This window comes from Aspergillus mulundensis (assembly GCF_003369625.1).
Source record: "Aspergillus mulundensis strain DSM 5745 chromosome Unknown scaffold_2, whole genome shotgun sequence".
In the NCBI taxonomy this organism is placed as follows: Eukaryota; Fungi; Ascomycota; class Eurotiomycetes; order Eurotiales; family Aspergillaceae; genus Aspergillus; species Aspergillus mulundensis.
This window is the reverse complement of record NW_020797890.1, coordinates 574,272-591,402: the sequence shown is the minus strand read 5'-3', so window position 1 is coordinate 591,402 and position 17,131 is coordinate 574,272. Positions and strand designations below refer to the sequence as shown.

The following is a 17,131-nucleotide window of genomic DNA, read 5'->3' as shown; positions in this document are numbered from 1 at the left end:
CATTCAAGCACTTCACTATCCAAGATTCTGAGCCCGACTATTCACATACACACCACTGATACCAAACATATCTATAAGTTCTCACCTTTCCCCTCCTTCTCTTTCCCTTTCTTCGACTCCCTCCGGTCCATCATAAGCTTAAACGGCCTCAAATCCAAGGGGATCCTATCCCCCATCCACACCGCGCGCTGCGTATGGTTGCGCTCATCTTCATGCTCCTCCGTGTTGGGATGAATGAGTACACTCAGCGGCCCCCGCTGTATAACAAGCCAGGGCACGAAAGCCCCAAACTGCGCCGGCGTGAAGAGGTTCACTTCGAACATGGCCACTGGGTGCGGACCAACGGGTTTGTCCCAGAAGGTGTAAATGCGGAGTTCGGGGACTTTACACATAGGTATGTCAGCTTGAGCCGGGATACTTGAGTCTTGACGTGGATAAGGGACTTACACTCCCGTCTAATACGTTCCCATAGCGCCCTGGCGTAGGCTACTTGGTCTGGATTGTTCTGTAGCATGCGTCAGCGTCACGGCTGAAGGTCAAGTGCCTATACATGAAGCTGAGCGGGATGAACCTGGAAGTGGTAAATATGGATATCGAATCCTCCCCGTCTACCTTTGGTGAGGGGATCAGGGAACTCTTCGTAAACCTTGCTCAGGATCCCATGTTGCGGGTTCTTCAGCGACTTTCCGTCCTCGTTTCTCTCACTGTCCGTTGGGTTAGATTTCAACAACAATATGGGACTTCCAATGTGAGGGGTAATTATTTAACCATGCCCTCATCCGATCACGCCATCTAGGGACTTACTCGGGGAGAGGCTCGAGGTTCTCGTAGCCCTCTAGGGGAGAGGGATATTTGTATGCGAATTGATCGGTCATTTGAACAGTATATGCTGAACATACCTCTCTCATTGACAAAAAAAAAAGGGATTTGCTTTGGTTTTTAGGGCAGAGAATAATACTGATTGATTAGATATCTTGTTTGTATACGGCAAGTGGGCCAAGCGCCTGGTTCCGCTATCTGACAAAAGTGCGGAATTAACGATAGCGCCAGATCTATAAGGATTCAAGGTGCAGTAATGCTACTGGAAGCTTCTGAAACGGATTTTAGTCTGCTATTTTAGACATAGAAGGTTAGGGATTCCATAATCCGTCTGTATGAGTGAGGCTAATGCATGATAGAGGCAAAGATATATTATGCTGCAGAGTAACCACGACTACTAAGGAATGGCCCTGTTCTGTAGAAAATGGGTAACGAAGCCCGATATAAATATAACAAGACAAAAATGTGCTACCAAGAAGCCTTGACACTGATATGACCGTCATCATTCACAAACTTCCCCCGATCCCATTCGCGACCTTCGTCCTTGGTAGACCACTTGACATTCTCCACCAAACCTTCGTCGTTCCCTGTGGCCGCCGGAGTGGTATTGCTTTTCCAGCGATCTACAATGTCATCATTAAAACCTGCCTCTCGTAGCCTATCCTCGCCCGTTTGTTTCCAGCGTGCCCGATCTCGTAGAGCTTCCAAGGCAAGTTCCCAATCATCATCTCCAGTCATAAGCCCTGCCACGGGCCGGCGACTAGACCGGCTAGTTTGCCCTTCATCATCTTCAGGCTGTACATCAAGAGACGGGTTGTAATCAGGCGCGAAATGAGCGTCAATGCTGCTGTTGTTGGGTTTGTATGCACCTCGGCCACGAGAACGAATTGGCGCCTCTTCCTTGGGCAGCGGGCCGACGAGTTCTTCCAAAGGATCCGACTCATTTCCAGATGTTCTATCAAGAGAGCCTGCCGCAGATCTTTGATGACGTCCTGACGAATCGCGATCCTTGCGGTCTTCTCTCGACCCTGGCGAGCGGTAGCGGGATGTAGAGCGTCTTCGATGGCGTCGGCGACGGTCAAAAGAATCCGAATCCTTCCTGCGAGGAGATCGACTTCGTGACCTTGAATAAGATCGGTGTCGACGACTATTTCTTGAGCTCCTGTGTCGGTCATCATCCCGGCCCCGCACCTCACGCTCGCGACGAGACGTATGCGGGCGCTTCCTATCAAGCGAGGTTGAACGACTCCTCCGCCTTCTCCGGTCAGAGCGATGTCTATCCTCCCGATCCTCCCTACCTCTATCCCGTCGTGAATACTGATCGTCTGATCTACGTGAACGGCGACGGCGATCGCCGCCGCTTGCTTGCGCCGAAGATGCAGTCTGGTTTCGTAGCTCTCGCATACGCTCCCTGGCCTCCCTTTCCTCCTTTCTCTTCAACGCCGCATTATGGTTATCTGTCTCCTTGATTATATGACGAAGAAACCGAGTGTTGGGCTTCGGAGCGGAGCTTGTAGGCCTGTGGTAATTATTAGAGTCTGAACCATGCTAGCTGAGTGATTCGCACCTTGCGGGCATGTATGCTTCCATCCCTAAAGCAGAATACTTCACGGAGCTATCGCGAGCCTCCTTTGCGAGTACTTGCGCGACATAGTCATCGTTATCTGGGTCGCCTATTGTCTTCCCTAGACCTGGAGGCATGATGGAAGAACTTGCTGGATAATGTCGGGATAAGGAAAGGCAATGCCGGGTTAGAGCACTAGCTACATCACCCCGGCTTTATGTAACGATAGATAAGATGCAATAGTCCAAAATTTAATTGAAGCAAGCACGTAAGTTGGCAAGTACGATTTTGGTGAAGGCGACAGTCAATGGCTCGCTCACCGCCCTGATCAACCAATGCCAAGATTGAATGCGGCGTTTGTTTACTCCACATTCTGCCGCGGGGTGGAGTTTATCGATCAAGCGCCAACTTTCGCGGCCACTGCATACCTATTCCCTTTCTTCCGTGTTTCTGAGAGGACCGTACCTCCATCTCAAAATGTCTGAACCAAATGCCGCGCAAACGCGCCAGCAGCTGCAGCTGCTCGAACAAGAGCACGGTGAACTGAAGACGCAACTGTCCATCGTCCGAATCAGCGAGCCGATTTTCTCCCCAGATACTGATAAGTCTCCATCGAAGCGCAATTCGGATGTCTCTGCAGTCGACAGCCTATCAGTGTCACCGGCATCTCTTGAGGCGGACTTGTCGCACTACAAGGTACGGACAAAAGACGTATCGCAACTCGCCGCGGTCTAACGTCGGATCATAGGAATTATTCTCCAAGCTGCGCTTCTCGTACGTTGAACAAGTAACGAAAGAAAATTTCCTGCGTGCGATTGTTGGCGATCCTCCCCTGGTTGTCGGTCATAACGAGAATGTCGAGTTGGAAACGCAGCTGGCAGAAGTGAAGGCGGAGCTCAAGGCGCGTAAAGAGGAAGTGCGACTGATGGTAGAGGAATTGGATAAGATGGCAAGGAATCTGGCGACGCGTAAGTGAACAACAAGACTCACTCCTTTTTGCCGGAATCAGTCGGACTGGGTATGGAGCTGCTTCTGACGGGGTTCATTTTCAGGCTACAAAGATGTCCAGCTGCAGATGGCCGAACTTGCTACCCTCCCTGAATCGATCGAAAACCTTGAAACCACTGTCGCCGCGCTACGGGCGAAGCAGATTGCGAATTCAGATACATCGTCGTCTCAAAATTTACCTCTCCCTGCGACGTTGTCTCTCCTGGCGGAACGCGAGGCTGAACTCGCTGCACTCAACCGACAAATCGCTGCGGCGCAAAATGCTCTACCCCGCAAGACCCGTGAGGCCGAGACCATGGAGCGAGAGTTGAGTATACTGGAGCGTCGCAAGTCAGAGGCTATAATGCAAGCGCGAGAGGCTCAGAGGAAGAAACAGGAAGGCGAAAGCGACGGTCTTGAAGAAGCAGGAAGATGGTATAGGAGTGCGGAAGACGCACTCAAGAAGCTGGTCGGGGTAGAAGGTTAACGGGTGCATGTGGAGGGTTCATGATTTACGAAGTATGGGCGGCGTTCTGGCGTTAGGGCGCCTTTAACAGGATAATAGGCTTTACACTACAGTAGTATACGACAAAAGCAGAGTCTAACAACGTGGGTTCGATGCTGAGCCGTAGGCTACCTAGTTTAACATTTTTTAGATTCGTAGAATTGCAAGGTCGTACAACATTATACGCGATGCTGCAGTGACATCGAAGCCCCGTGGATATATTGTCCGTAACGAAACCTGTCCATACTCCTATTTTAGATAATTTACTCCTCATCCTCCTCACCCTCGTCATCACCACCACCAGCAGCGGCAGCAGCCTTCTTGCGCTGGACACGACCGGGGCGGCCACCACCGAAGGGAGAGGTGAGAGCGAAGTCAATGTGCTTCTGGGAGTCGAGGCGGACCATGTAGGAGGGAACGTTGACGATCTGCTTGCCGACACGGATGTGGCGCTGCTTGATCAGGACACGGGCGTGGTGGATGGACTTGGCGAGACCGAGCTTGTAGACGCAGGTCTGGAGACGGCGCTCAAGGAAATCCTCGACCTTGAGGGCAAGGACGTAATCGAGCTTCATGCGGGACTCATCGAGCACACCGATACGGACAAGACGGCGAATCAAGGCGTTACCTTCGAACAGACGCTTGGGGTCCTTCTCGTCGAGGGTGAGGAGCTCACTGGACAGAACGAGCGTAATTAGTCGGGGTCCTTCCCTTCTCTTTCATGTCTTCCAGTTCACATACCGAGCAGCACGACGGATCTTGGACAGGGTAAGCTGGACACGCCACACCTCACGCTTGTTGCGCAGGCCGTACTCGCCGACAATCTTCAGTTCCGAGTCACTAGCATAACCAGGTTAGGAACTTATAACACGACATAAACAGAAGCACGCTTCTGATTAGTGGCCGGAGAGTACTAACAGACGAGCCGACTCGAAAGCTGCGCATTGTTAGCTTTTGATCCGTGAATTGCGATATCTCAATCCTTCATTTCGACCAAGGTTCACTTACGACGACGAGGGACCTTGTAGGTCTTGGAGTAGACGCGCCTGCATTGAAGACGAAAATTAGAATCATGCGCATTTCGACATGATCTGTTGATGCCGCATATACTCACGGGACGGGGGCCATGACTGCAGATTTCGCGCTGTCGCAAGGGTTGTCGAATAACTCAGCTGAACGGTTTCTCCAAGTCCAAAGGTGAAGGTCTTTTTGATCGATACCTAGCCGAGCCCGTGGAGCGAAAAGAGTGGGTCGACTGCGAAAGCGGCCTAGTGCGTAGGGCTAGCCCTTGAGGGCGGAGGACGGCGCACTAAGGATCCCGAAAAGCGACACCACCAGAGAGAGGCGGCAGATCGAGGGACTTCTTCGTTTTCGACAAGTTTCAACTCTCAACGCCAAAAAACCGTCAAAATGGGTCACTCCCACGGTCTCCGTTCCGGCACCCGGGTATGTTACGACGAGAATGATTGTCGCTGCGTTAGTCGACGGCCGCTAATGCACATTTCAGTATGCCTTCTCTCGCAACTTCCGTGAGAAGGGTCAGATCCACCTCTCGACCTACCTGAAGACCTACCGGTACGACGAATCCCTATGATGCGAAAAACGCGAAATTCGAGGCAGCGGAGACTGATTTGAGAACAATAGGGTTGGCGACATTGTCGACATCAAGGTCAACGGTGCCGTTCAGAAGGGGTCAGTGAAATTTTCCATCCGTTCCGTTTCCCAGTTCGAAAACCTGCAACCGCGACGAAGAAGACTTTTCGAAAGACCGGGTTTTAGGCAGATTGGTCAAGAAGAATAATGCTGAGATTTTGAAATAGTATGCCCTACAAGGTCTACAACGGTAAGACCGGTGTCGTCTACAACGTCACCAAGTCCTCCGTCGGTGTCCTCCTCTACAAGGTCGTCGGCAACCGCTACCTCGAGAAGCGCATCAACGTCCGCGTCGAGCACGTCAAGCACTCCCGCTCCCGCGAGGACTTCATCAAGCGCGTCAAGGAGAACGCCGAGAAGAAGAAGCAGGCCAAGGAGCAGGGCATCCACCTCCACCTCAAGCGCCAGCCCGTCCAGCCCCGTGAGGCTCACACCGTCGAGGGCTCCGCCCCCGAAACCATCACTCCTCTGCCTTACGACACCCACATCTAGACGGTTATCGGAACGGTGGTTGCGGGTTGTTCGGTGTTTTCTGGGTTTTTACGCCTCCGAATGTGGAGTTCATTTGTGACGAGAAAATTGAGGGTTCTCGAGCCGGCACGTCTCTATCCTGTGCATAGATTCCCCTGAATGAAAAAGATCTTCAAAAAGCAAAACGCATTCTGGTTTCCATGGTTAGAAGATTCGATTGGATGGCTTGTGTTGGACTTGCCGGGCTATGCCAGAATTTGACCGGTTCACGATCAGAGCTGAAGGAGCATTGGCTTGACTGCACCGCGTAAAGCGAGGCGGAGAAACCTTGTGTCCATGGACGAATAGATCCTCATTCTCGGCTGCGTCGCTAGTTTCAACATATCTCACTCTTGATATCACCCCAGTACCCCCGACTCTGGTATCCGCAGCGCCCCTTCAATCCCCTGCGCTACGTGTACTGATACGTAAGTATCAATCTCGGCTGAATCCGTAGATCCTCCGGCACCTTTCGAGATCAGACCCTTCAGCTCTCCCCTCCCAGCAAGATAATACAAGGCGCAGTCGCGATTGGGTACCCTTGCGGCCGAATACAATTGGAAGCGAGCAATAAGGTGATAGACCTACTCGTGAAGAGGCTTACATGTCCCGCCAATGCTTTCGCTCGCTCTCAATCCTGCTAACTGCAAAATGAGAAACCGGGATCATCCTTGTAGAAGTGCAACCCAATATCAATTCACTTGCCCGGGCCACCAACTGCCACTACGAAGAACGGTCCAGCACAGACTACGGAGTAGTTCGTCCACGAGGTCTTGATTACGGGGTTGTGGTTTCATCTCCTCGTACTCGGGAAGACAACTCAACATGGGCGATAGTAAAGTTTGAGGCAGCCAACAACAGATAAAGTACCTCGTGTGAAACGTCAAAATCTTACCGGCTAGATTGGGTTCATGCCGGAAGATTTTTCGACTAATGTAAGAAGCTTCCAAGGTTGGCTTCTCACAGTTCCCGGGAGTAATATTTTACTGCTTGCATAGGACCTATGACGCCGCGACGCGGGACAACAAACGGTGGCTGAGATACTCCGGAGTCTACGAAGTACTAGACTATGGTATGCAGGAGGCAGTGCAAGAGAGCGGCAGGCTGCAGCCTGAGTCATCTCCCATCTTCCAAGTTCCATCAAGATCAAACCAACCTCGGCTGTTTGCCAACTTGAGCCTCATCAGATCTTGTCTCCCGCCGATCGCGAGAAAAATCCGTGTCTCGACCAGTTCAATTGCCAGCTCACAGGCCGATGTTAAGCGGTCGTACTATTGCTGTAGCACGGGACTCTAACCCGATAAAAGTCGAGGCCCAAGGCAGACGCCATTGCTGATGGGCTTGAATGTAGGGGATGGCTAAAATGCGCCTGACATCAGTGAGGCAGCGAGTACCTTTGCTCAGTCCAGCCGTCTTGCAAGAGGGGTGCCCTTAGGTCGCGCGGTCTCCTCACCGGTATACGAGGCCAGAAGGACGGAGGAGGCGACAGACCTGGAATGTGCTCGGGGCTGTTGCCCAGAACCTGATGAAACGCCGGAAAAAAGAAAGAGTGTAGGCGCAGATAGTATCTGACGTAGGATGTTAAGGACCTACAAGCCTCAACCAACAAGCGAGAATATAACGGACCTCGCAGTAGGGGGACGAACTTGCCACTTCCCAACAAAAGGCCTAGATGCTCTCGGACCAGACTGGTTCCTGGTAACTAGGCCCGGTAGACCAGAGTATGAAAATAGAAAAAAAAGCTGATCATGTTGCACCGTGCGATCAAGAAATGAATCTTGGCCCCAACTCCAAAGGTCTTGTTGGGAACTTGGGATGGTAGGAAAGGGGTGGCATCATGTCGGCATTGTAAGAGCCGCACTAGGTGTCCCTGGGATTGATTTCGACCCATTGGAAGAAAGCATTGCTTTTGTTTACTCCGTTTGTAGCACCGTTGAGCTTCTAGTAAGTCAGAATGAACCCCACAGTTGGAGAGCGATCGGCATGACGTAGTTTTAGGTATCCGCCTGCATACATGATGATACCGTACGGCGTACTCTGTACGGAGTAGGAGGCGGCTAACGGCCATGGATGAAAACAAAACACCGAGGGCTTAAGGGGGAGGCAAATGTTTGACAAGCGTTAGAGATTCAGCGTCCGAGCGACGACTCCGGCTCATGGTGGCAATAGGTTAAGTTACGTTTGACAGCGGGCAGCGGCCGGGGTGTTCGTTGATCGTCGTCTGGAGAGTCCGGGCGGGGGATCACAGATCTGGTCACTAACCCGTGAAATAATAAAATTCCAGGACCGGTATTCTCTTCACCTGTAGCCTGGGGCATGTTGCTGCCTCCAGACTCAGGAGGCCAGATGTGGCTGTGCAAGGGTCCTCCACCTCCTCTCCACCAACGAAAGTCTTCGAGATCGGGGTAAGAAGGGTTCTGTTACACTTCAAATCGTTGAAGACCGAAGGCTGTTGGGTAGAGAGGTTGAGTATCGCGGCCTGATCACAGAATACCTGATGGTGGCGATTCTGCTGAACCCCCAGGAGCCCGCGCTATCGCCTGGGGGAAAGAGAAGCAAGCAGAGCAGTTGCTTAGATTCATCCAGACGAATCAAAGCATTGAAAAGCACAGAGGGCGAATCCAGTGGGACAAGAAGGAATACGCCAGCGGGTAGTGTGGAAGGGTGGGAGACTGGCAGTAGCAAATCCAGAGCCAGGGCGTTGAGAGCTTCACTTTGAAGGGAAGCTAGCTTCGAGCCTCTGCTAGTGCCTTCTGGGCTGCAGCAGAAAGTCCTTTGTTGTGATATTGTATGAGCATTGGATGTTTTATTAATTTGTTTATTGTTTTTGTGTAGTGGCACGCTCTAAGCCTTATTATAACTGGCTGGTCTTACTAACTACACTGCCATTACTGCATCGACACGGCGTGTCCGTTGCCCTGAATTTATTCAAGTATACAATATAAGAAAAGTGCGTCTTGCCCTGTCTTAGATGGCATTATTCTCTGTCTCATTTAGTCTTAATAAAATTAGTTATTGTTAGGTGGAGGAGTTGGCCAGCTGCTGCGCATCAAACCCGGGCACTCTCAAAGTATCACCTGTGGCTATCAGTCTACATTTACCTTCCCTCACCCGGCTTCCTTTTTTCCTCTTTTTTTCTTTTTTGTTTTACTTCATTCCAGAAACCTTCTACTCTCTCACTTACCACGTTGAGTATTACCCTGGTGTACTGGCGAATGTGACCAGCCTTGTATATAACCCACCCTCTGTCCAGACCTTGGACGACCTGGACAGATTCAGCCTTGCCCTATCAAATCATCGACCTCCCAGACGCTGCGCCCTCATTGCCCACATTATCGTCATTTTCATAGCCTTTCTCTTTTTTCTACAGCCGTGTGCCTGCCTTTACTTTCCTTTCTTCTTTTTCTCTCCTTCCTTCGTGCTATCCAACCTTGCCTAGTCCTCTGGACTGTGCAATCATGGACCAGGGAAATTTTCAACACGAGAGCCTGCATGACTTCAATGATCCACGATTTGAATTCAATGATCCACAATTTGAATTCAATGATGAACAGGTTGATCTCATGCTGCAAATTTTGGTCGTCCCTCGAATTATCGGTCCGGGCCCAAGCCCGAACTCCCACGCTGGGTCGGCTCGCGAGTATCTCGAACCTCAGTCGACACCATACCTCCAGGCTGGGCCATCGCAGGTATATCTTGACCCCAACTTGGCTCAGAACCTCCCAACGGCGTTTCATGCGCACCCCAGCCCTGATTCAGCAGTTGCTGGTCTCGAGGTTCGTCGAATCCTGAATGCGTTTGCAGAACATTGACACTGACATCAACATAAGGCCCCAGGTCTATCCCGAGGAAGTTCCTTCCAGTCATCGATGGGCGAACCGCAGTCTGGCAATTCCCCCTACAGTCCCGTGGACCAGTCTCTTCTCAACGGCCAGGGAAGGATCACGACACAACGTCGACCTGTTACGTCGCCCACCGTACCGCCGCTAACCAATGTTGCGTCGCCCCGTGGCCTGCTGAACGCCCTCATACAGATCATGGTGGTGATTGGATCTATTTTATATATTGGCTGCGACATGCCCAACAACACGCAGCTGCGTACTGTACAGGAGCACCTCCAAGAAGCGTTGTCTTTAGTTGATAAATTGATTTCGCCAAACCAAGGGGGCGAGCGAAACGCGAATGATGAGGACAAGCAGTTTCGATGCATTCTCTGCCCGCCAAACAGAAAATTGGAGTGCAAGAACCGGGGTACGTTTAAAAGGCATATAACGTCTAAACACTATCCAACCAAACGTTATTTCTGCCCTATCTGCGGTGGGTCAGTATGCTTCTCGAGAAAAGACAAACACTTGTTACACATGCGGCAACACGACCATCCAAGATTGACCAGAGAGGAGATGGAAAATGTCACCCAGCACCTTCCTCCACCACTAAGATGTGCGGTTCTTGAATGTGATAATCCCATTAGTACGTGGGAGGATTTCATCGACTGTCTTTGTCGGCACTGTACAATATCCGATGATTGGGACCAGGGAAATGGATCGGATGGAGACGACGGCGACGGCGACGACGATGACAATAACGGGGATGATGGGGATGGCGGCGGACATGGTGGTGAAAACCAGTATTTCTCCCCTCTCGGTAAAGGGTATCATGGGAACCTGCCGAATGCGCCCCAGTATGATCAATATAGTGGCAATCAATTTGGTGGTCCCAGCGCATGGGGAGGTACCGGCTCATACAATTATTGCGAGGCAGCGCCTTGCAGCTATCAAAGCTTTCGATCATTGGGTCTCGAGGGCGCCGCAACAGTACAGGCTCGATCTGGGTTCCCACAGCCAAAGTCGACTGTCACAGGCTTGGATTCCCAACACTCTCCTTCTGTTCCCTCCGCTAAGTGGATTGATGGCGACACCCGGCATCTCGAAACTTTCGAGGCAGAACTGTGTCTCCGATTTGGAACCTCTCCCGGGAAAACTCAGGGCGACCTGACTGAGGAAGACCCCAAGGAGAAGCCCAATTCTGGCAAGGAAGCGGTGTCGATTGCGGTCAGCAACGAAGTCTCTCGAGAGCTCCAACGGCTAAGATATTTTGAGACTCGCGTTTTCGAGAACCAAAAACAAGGTTCTCTCCTGACCTATGTTCACGAAACCCTCGTCATACCACGACCTGGGCACTTTGGGCAGGTCATTGTGTCGTCTATGCATGGTACGTATCCTCTGCAATCACATAGAAACCTTTATCAAACCAGCACCGTGCTAACTTGCGATCGAATGCAGAGATTTTATATCAGAGAGTCGAGTTCGCACTGGAGAAGCAGCCAAAGATCCCTGCGGATTGTTTGTTCTATTTGGCCAAGGAGAAGGGCCACAGATCATCCGAAGTGAATCTTGAAGCGACAAGGCAGGCCTCGCCCAAGAAGCGAGCTCATTTGAGAGTCCGCATCAAGGCAATTGCAGGAGTACTTGCTTTGCGCGCGGCAGTTTCCAAAGCACCTCTAGAAATCGACAACACGGAAGTGAGCGACGGTTGGGAGCTAGGCATCCCATATCCTCCGCAGGAGGATGTAATCAAGGTCCTGGCGTGGTTGGTGCATGTTCTGGTGTTCTTTTTGAGGATGCCCCCGAATCCCAAGGTCTATGTGATGCTGGCGAGCGGCTCCCTGGAGGTGCCGAGACTGAACTGAACTGTTCCGGCAAGTTTCTTCTGGTTTTCGATCTCGGGTTTCATGTTTCGGGTTATGCACTATATATATTCTGTTGTTTCGTTGTCTCCTTATGAGTGTGAATTATTTTGTAATGTACTTTGGATAAACATCGATGTTGATAATACTGCAGGGCGTTGATTGAAGTGAGGGGTTCCTGATGTTAAGTTACGGAGATAGGAGATAATGTAAGCGTCTCCGAAGGCGGATGACATACCTACCCTTGGTATCGATAAGGAATCCGATACAGGGACTCGAGTGAGCGGCCCTCTATTCCATAGTGCCGTCGAGTCTGCATTCTTCTTCTGGCTCTACTGAATGTGTGTCATGGACTCTGCGTTATAATTTTCATCATAAAGCTACCTTTATTTCCTGATTGATCATGAGTTCTCCTCCCCCTACCGCTGGCGGTGGCCGACAGGGCAGTTCGCCACAAACAGGCCCCGGCGGCACATGGCACCCAGCAAGAGCATGGCTCGAGGAAGATGAATTAGGAGACGACGACGACGATATGGACTTTGAACCTGATTCCGAAGATCCCGATGAGAGAGTCGATGAAGAAGAGTACCCTGAACCGGACGGGGATGAGGAGTCTTACGCCGGTCAGTTCGGTTTCGGTATCGCCAATCCTTCTCCTGCCTTAGTCGTCTGTTCTGACACTGATTCTAAAACTGTCTTTCCAGAACCCGAATTGAATTTGGGCAACATTCACATAGAGTTCACAATGGATGGCAATGACCAGACCGCGGGACGCCCGACTCAAGGTAGACCTCTCCGTTTGGGAAAGAAAGCGCCTCTATATTCCAGTTACTGATATTGATAACTAGTGTCCCTCACCCGTTTACGAAATATGCTGGCTTCTGGTGGTCTACAACAAATTTTCCGCTATCATGGATTCGCTCCCGGTCCTGGTGGTTTCGATGACGAATATGACGAAGAAGAGGAGTACGGGATATTAGGGCTAGGCAGGCGGGTTCCGAGACGGCGAGGCCCCCCTGAATATCCCAAGGTGCCGAGTGATGAAGGAACGAAGCTGATGAGGTCCGGAAAATTCGGGACGACTCCCAGCTATCTTGATGAACGTATGAAACGGAAGAAGTCTTTTGCGGAGAAGGTAATGTGGCGGGAATTAGGGGTTGATGGGCAGGGACTGCAGAGAAGCAGGGTCCCTTCAATAGCACAAGTAAGTGCAATTCTACAAGTCTACGATCGCGTTAGAGACGCCTAGCTTACTCAACAATGCGTAGGATCTCATTCCCGGCACCACTGCGGATAAAATCATCCATTACGACGCAAAATGCTACTCGGGTCAGTTCTCTGATGATGGTAATTTCTTCTTTTCCTGCTCCCAAGACTTCAAAGTCAGAATGTATGACACATCGAACCCTTACGAATGGAAGTACTACAAGACGGTAGACTATCCTCTCGCTTCGTGGACAATCACAGATGCCACATTGAGCCCCGACAACAGATTCTTAGCATATAGCTCGCTCCGACAACTCGTCTGCCTTGCGTCAACGGATCCAACGGACGACTCTGATCCCATTGTCTTGGACTTTGCCTCGTCTCCCCAAGGGAGAGCCGGTCGGGATATATTCGAAAGGGATGGCTTTGCTGTAAGTGCATTGATCATGTTAGTGTTTGGCTACGTACTAATTCATTTCGATCAGGTTTGGTCTGTTCGATTTTCGGGAGATGGCCGTGAGATCGTCGCTGGTACCGGCGACCATTCAGTGATTGTATATGACCTTGAAACTAGACAGCCGGTCCTTCGCATACGAAACCATGAAGATGATGTGAATGCAGTGTGCTTCGGGGACAAGTCTTCGCCTCACATTCTCTACTCTGGGTCCGATGACAGTACAGTTCGTGTCTGGGACCGGAGGTCTATGGCCGACAGACGAGAAGCCGGAGTATTTGTAGGGCATACCGAAGGGTTGACTTACGTCGACAGCAAAGGTGACGGTCGATATGTTCTGTCGAACAGCAAGGATCAGACCATGAAATTGTGGGATTTGCGAAAAATGATGCCCACAGCCAAATTCGACAAACTTGAACCTACAAGCTATGGGACGGGATTCGACTATCGATTCGACCCTTTTCCGTCGGACTTCTATTACCCGCACCCGCATGACTGCTCTGTTGTTACGTTCCGAGGACACAGCGTCCTCAGAACTTTGATTAGATGTCACTTCTCACCACCGGGGAGCTCGGACTCTCGATATGTCTATAGTGGCAGCGAAGACGGGAAAGTATATGTGTGGAACCTGGACGCGACCTTGGCAGGAACAGTTGATGTCCAGAAAGCGACACACTTTTCACGCCCTCGCAGCAGTCGTCCCCAAGGTCATATGCATGTGAGTAGAGCCGAGAGTAGTCGATGGAAGACTTGCGTGCGTGATGCTAGTTGGCATCCAAATGCTCCTGTTATTGCTGGTAAGTCTCACATTGACTCCACATGATCTGATGGCGAAATCTGACTGTATAAAGCAACGTCTTGGAACGGTTGGGGTTGCTCAACAGGTACCTGCACAATACATGCCTGGAACCATGGCGCTCCCAGGGATGAGTGTGGCCCGGAACTCGCTCATGGGGAAAGCTACGACCCAGAACTCAACCGGACCGATCTGTGTGAAAAAGCAATTGATATGCGTGCTTGGGAGGATGAGCGGGCATGGGATGCATGGGAGGCGGGCTTGTAATGTTGATAAAGGCCATTTTCTGGAGACAACTATGCTCAAATGTAGAGAAAACATGACGCAGAGCGCTTGTTAACTCAAGAAACACATACTATCAACATGTTCATCTACAGCTCCGCACTTCAAAATGCAGACCTGCAGGGGGTGAATAACTAGTTGATTCGTTGCCCAGAATACTCCGGTACCCATAGGTAGTGGTGGGACCGGACTTTTGTTGTTACGGACCGGGCGTCAGCCGTGCCGCGAGCTAAGGCACTCAAGCTCCTTCACGCTCGAAGCTCATCATCGTCCCTTCTCGCCTCGCGCCGCGCTCCACCGCGATCTTTCTTCTCAAACACGCCTTGCAAGGGCCTTCTCTTTCGTGATACTCCTCCATATCAACGTAACCATTTCCCGATCCCCTATTCAACCGCATCATCGTTCAGGAGATACCAGCGGAACTCCTGGAGTCGGTATCTGGGTACTGTACTGACCCTACAGAGGGCTTGGTTTCCTGTTTATTACTTGCCCCTATATCACATGTGCTCTCGCTGAAGAGCTTTGATCGGACTTGTTCCTGGGCCAGCCACTCGTGTCCAATTGCCTCCCATCTTTCATATTCATCGCACTGCCCATCTACCTGTATTTGGACTCCGCAAATAAGAGGGAAGCCTGCGCTCTGTCTGAGAGCCATCTTATCCCCAGATTGGTGAAGACTTTGTTTCCTTTGAAGCCTTGTTCGCTTCGGATTGTACGTATAATCGAGTTCTTTTTTCCTTTGTGCTCTTGAGAGTCAAAGCGGTTTCAGCACAGTTCGGGTGCCTGGTGTTATTACCTGACTTCTCAACACCCTCATTGTTGGTGAATATAATGATAATCATCATGCTAATACATGGCCTATGCCTGCAGACATGTACTTGCACTGATACCCGAGAACTTGAAGACAAAGAGAAAGACAAGAACTGTATTTTGATCAAGAAATCAAACAATCAACTCTTGCTTTGAGACCTCGAGCTCTACCTAAACACGATGGCCACTGAGGATGATAACTTCGATATTGACATTTACGGGGATGGTAGTGGCTACAACGCCAATGATCAGGGTGACTTCAAGCAGGACTATGACATGAAACAGGAAGACACTGATCTTATGCTCGATACGTCCGATAACCCCCAGAACAGCGGCAACTCCACAGACTCCGGCACGATTCAGCAACAACCCAACGCCACAACGAACGGTGCGGGCGCATCCCAGCCAGACGCAACCAACCAACAACAAATGCAAAAAGACACGACGCCCCAACAGGGTGTGAAACGGAAGGAACTCGACGATCGCCCTGTTGATCCTGATGCCACACCCGCCCTTCTCATTTCCGAGTTACACTGGTGGACTACGGACGATGATATTCGGGGCTGGGCACGCGACGCCGGATGCGAGGACGAACTAAAGGACGTAACTTTCAGCGAACACAAGGTGAACGGAAAGAGTAAAGGGTAAGCTGTCAAGCTGTCTTCTGTATTTGGAGCGCTTCATACTAACACTTTCATCCTCAACAGTCAAGCATTCCTTGAATTTACGTCGCTCCCCGCCGCAACCGCCACTAAACACCAGATCGACTCCCTTTCCAGCACAGGCCAAAGCGGACGCAAGTTCTTGGTCAACTACACTAGCCCCATTCCCAATCCCTTTCGTACGCTTCCCAAAGACAACCCCATGCGCAAGGACAACGCGCGCTCGGCCGGAGGATACAATTCACCGAACCAGAGCAACGCCAACTTTGGCATGGGCAACATGGGCGGGGGCTTCCGTGGAGGTAGAGGAGGATACAACAATCGCGGAGGGATGTCGAATATGCCCGGCTACGTCAACCGCAACTTCAATAATCCCATGGGCGGGTTCAACAACCCCATGGTCGGCGCCGGATTCCAAAATAACCAGATGGGCATGGGCAACTACGGATTCGGCGGCCGTGGCGGTATGATGGGTGGAAACATGCGCGGCGGACCGGGCGGGATGCGTGGTGGTCGTGGCGGCGGCATGGCAGGACCCAACATGATGGGTATGCCTAACATGGGCCCTATGGGCGGCATGGGCATGAACCCGATGGCTGGGGGTATGAACCCGATGATGGGCGGGATGGGAGGAAATATGGGAATGCAAGGTACGTCCTCCCACTCTATCACCGTACGGCATGAACAGGGATTAGATATTTAACCACGCATTTACTAGGTATAGGCGGTTTCCAGGGCCCCAATCAGGCCTTCAACACCGGCTTCTTCCCCCAGAACCAAGGCGTAGGTGACGGCTCGTGGAATCCACACGGCACCAAGCGCAGTCGGCAGGAGTAAATGATCCCGGTCTCACATTGACTTTCCTCTTCATGAATTCTGCACCTTCTCTTTGTTACATTTACAGGTGTGTCTGGGCGGTTCCTGCTGACTTATTATCTCGTCTGTCTTCTTCTCTTCCTTTGAATTGTGCTTTTTCTCTTCTCATTTACCTTGGGTCTCTCTGCGTTGTCCTCTCATCTTATTTTCTGCTGTTTACGATATTTCGGAGAAATTGGCTTTTACTTTTCTGCATGGGTCGTTCATTTGCTTTTCTTTGGCTTTACTTCGGGCATTGCTCAGGGTGTATTAAACAAATCAAATCTTTTTTCTTGCCTACTTTTTGTACAGAACCTGCTTTTTGCGATTGAGTGGCCTGAT

The 17,131-nt window shown here is 51.0% G+C and overlaps 8 protein-coding genes across 8 annotated transcripts; 5 read left to right on the top strand and 3 right to left on the bottom strand.

Annotated features, from left to right (window-relative positions):
- Positions 1 to 41: 41 nt before the first annotated feature.
- On the bottom strand, positions 42 to 875 carry DSM5745_02864 (uncharacterized protein; the record flags this gene model as incomplete). The annotated part of the gene is made up of 5 exons (XM_026744880.1): positions 42 to 55; positions 86 to 382; positions 448 to 505; positions 551 to 704; positions 805 to 875. The coding sequence occupies 5 exons, from the start codon at positions 873 to 875 to the stop codon at positions 42 to 44; spliced, it is 594 nt and encodes a 197-aa protein (XP_026605746.1).
- A 412-nt stretch (positions 876 to 1,287) lies between these two features.
- On the bottom strand, positions 1,288 to 2,520 carry DSM5745_02863 (uncharacterized protein; the record flags this gene model as incomplete). The annotated part of the gene is made up of 2 exons (XM_026744879.1): positions 1,288 to 2,338; positions 2,387 to 2,520. The coding sequence occupies 2 exons, from the start codon at positions 2,518 to 2,520 to the stop codon at positions 1,288 to 1,290; spliced, it is 1,185 nt and encodes a 394-aa protein (XP_026605745.1).
- A 340-nt stretch (positions 2,521 to 2,860) lies between these two features.
- On the top strand, positions 2,861 to 3,857 carry DSM5745_02862 (uncharacterized protein; the record flags this gene model as incomplete). Its single annotated transcript, XM_026744878.1, has 3 exons — positions 2,861 to 3,079; positions 3,132 to 3,351; positions 3,436 to 3,857. 3 exons carry the CDS (start codon positions 2,861 to 2,863, stop codon positions 3,855 to 3,857), a joined length of 861 nt encoding a protein of 286 aa, XP_026605744.1.
- A 281-nt stretch (positions 3,858 to 4,138) lies between these two features.
- Positions 4,139 to 5,003, bottom strand: DSM5745_02861 (40S ribosomal protein uS4; the record flags this gene model as incomplete). The annotated part of the gene is made up of 5 exons (XM_026744877.1): positions 4,139 to 4,550; positions 4,617 to 4,715; positions 4,794 to 4,812; positions 4,884 to 4,921; positions 4,990 to 5,003. 5 exons carry the CDS (start codon positions 5,001 to 5,003, stop codon positions 4,139 to 4,141), a joined length of 582 nt encoding a protein of 193 aa, XP_026605743.1.
- Positions 5,004 to 5,285: 282 nt separating this feature from the next.
- DSM5745_02860 (60S ribosomal protein eL21) lies at positions 5,286 to 6,020 on the top strand (the record flags this gene model as incomplete). The annotated part of the gene is made up of 4 exons (XM_026744876.1): positions 5,286 to 5,321; positions 5,383 to 5,450; positions 5,520 to 5,567; positions 5,696 to 6,020. 4 exons carry the CDS (start codon positions 5,286 to 5,288, stop codon positions 6,018 to 6,020), a joined length of 477 nt encoding a protein of 158 aa, XP_026605742.1.
- Positions 6,021 to 9,496: 3,476 nt separating this feature from the next.
- On the top strand, positions 9,497 to 11,727 carry DSM5745_02859 (putative C2H2 zinc finger domain protein; the record flags this gene model as incomplete). The annotated part of the gene is made up of 3 exons (XM_026744875.1): positions 9,497 to 9,814; positions 9,869 to 11,249; positions 11,321 to 11,727. 3 exons carry the CDS (start codon positions 9,497 to 9,499, stop codon positions 11,725 to 11,727), a joined length of 2,106 nt encoding a protein of 701 aa, XP_026605741.1.
- Positions 11,728 to 12,127: 400 nt separating this feature from the next.
- On the top strand, positions 12,128 to 14,447 carry DSM5745_02858 (WD40 repeat domain-containing protein; the record flags this gene model as incomplete). Its single annotated transcript, XM_026744874.1, has 5 exons — positions 12,128 to 12,509; positions 12,573 to 12,928; positions 12,993 to 13,361; positions 13,416 to 14,181; positions 14,236 to 14,447. The coding sequence occupies 5 exons, from the start codon at positions 12,128 to 12,130 to the stop codon at positions 14,445 to 14,447; spliced, it is 2,085 nt and encodes a 694-aa protein (XP_026605740.1).
- Positions 14,448 to 15,452: 1,005 nt separating this feature from the next.
- On the top strand, positions 15,453 to 16,771 carry DSM5745_02857 (uncharacterized protein; the record flags this gene model as incomplete). Its single annotated transcript, XM_026744873.1, has 3 exons — positions 15,453 to 15,916; positions 15,980 to 16,584; positions 16,653 to 16,771. The coding sequence occupies 3 exons, from the start codon at positions 15,453 to 15,455 to the stop codon at positions 16,769 to 16,771; spliced, it is 1,188 nt and encodes a 395-aa protein (XP_026605739.1).
- Positions 16,772 to 17,131: the final 360 nt, after the last annotated feature.